This window comes from Mesitornis unicolor, unplaced genomic scaffold, assembly GCF_000695765.1.
Source record: "Mesitornis unicolor isolate BGI_N332 unplaced genomic scaffold, ASM69576v1 scaffold23452, whole genome shotgun sequence".
Taxonomy (NCBI): Eukaryota; Metazoa; Chordata; class Aves; order Mesitornithiformes; family Mesitornithidae; genus Mesitornis; species Mesitornis unicolor.
Window position 1 is genome coordinate 1 of NW_010168824.1, and position 695 is coordinate 695.

The window sequence follows — 695 nt, forward strand, 5'->3', positions numbered from 1 at the left end:
CACTCACCCAGGCCGTGGGGCACAGCGATTTGTAGACGCGCTGGTACCACTGGCAGGGGGTGACACAGGAAGTGACACTCACCCAGGCCGTGGGGCACAGCGATTTGTAGACGCGCTGGTACCACTGGCAGGGGGTGACACAGGAAGTGACACTCACCCAGGCCGTGGGGCACAGCGATTTGTAGACGCGCTGGTACCACTGGCAGGGGGTGGCGTCCGCCCCCTTGGCCGCCATCGCCTTCTCGCAGCGGTGGAAATCTGGGGGGAGGTGAACAGCGAGGGGACATCAGAGGGGCCCCTCCCCCCCCAATTAATTAGCACCTAATTAACGAGCTAATTAAGCCAACGAATACCCAGGTAGTTCTGCCAGCAGTTGCGGGTCTGGTTCTGGTTGGGGAAGCGGCTGTCGAACGGCGCCGTCTTGTAGCGCTCCAGCTTGGCCTTGATGTCCTCCGCCATGGCCTAATCAGGGGTAATTAGGGCTAATTAGGGGTAATTAGCGCTAATTAGGGGACCGGCCGCCTCTTTAATGCCCCCCAGGAATCCTTGATCCACCCCTTGTATTAATTAATGCTCTTAATAATGAAAATAAGGGGAGAAAAGCAGTTGGAAGGGGGTTTTGGGGTGTAATTAATAGGGGTAATTAAGCCTAATTAATTAAGACCCCCCTGAGGTTAATTAAGCACCTTGGGTAA

The 695-nt window shown here is 55.5% G+C and overlaps 1 protein-coding gene across 1 annotated transcript; it reads right to left on the bottom strand.

Moving 5' to 3' along the window:
* Positions 1 to 7: 7 nt before the first annotated feature.
* Positions 8 to 459, bottom strand: LOC104536523 (cytochrome c oxidase subunit 6B1-like; the record flags this gene model as incomplete). The annotated part of the gene is made up of 2 exons (XM_010179162.1): positions 354 to 459; positions 8 to 258 (listed from the first exon to the last, which is right to left on the bottom strand). Coding segments are annotated over exons 1-2 (357 nt in total), but the record flags the coding sequence as incomplete, so codon positions are not given.
* Positions 460 to 695: the final 236 nt, after the last annotated feature.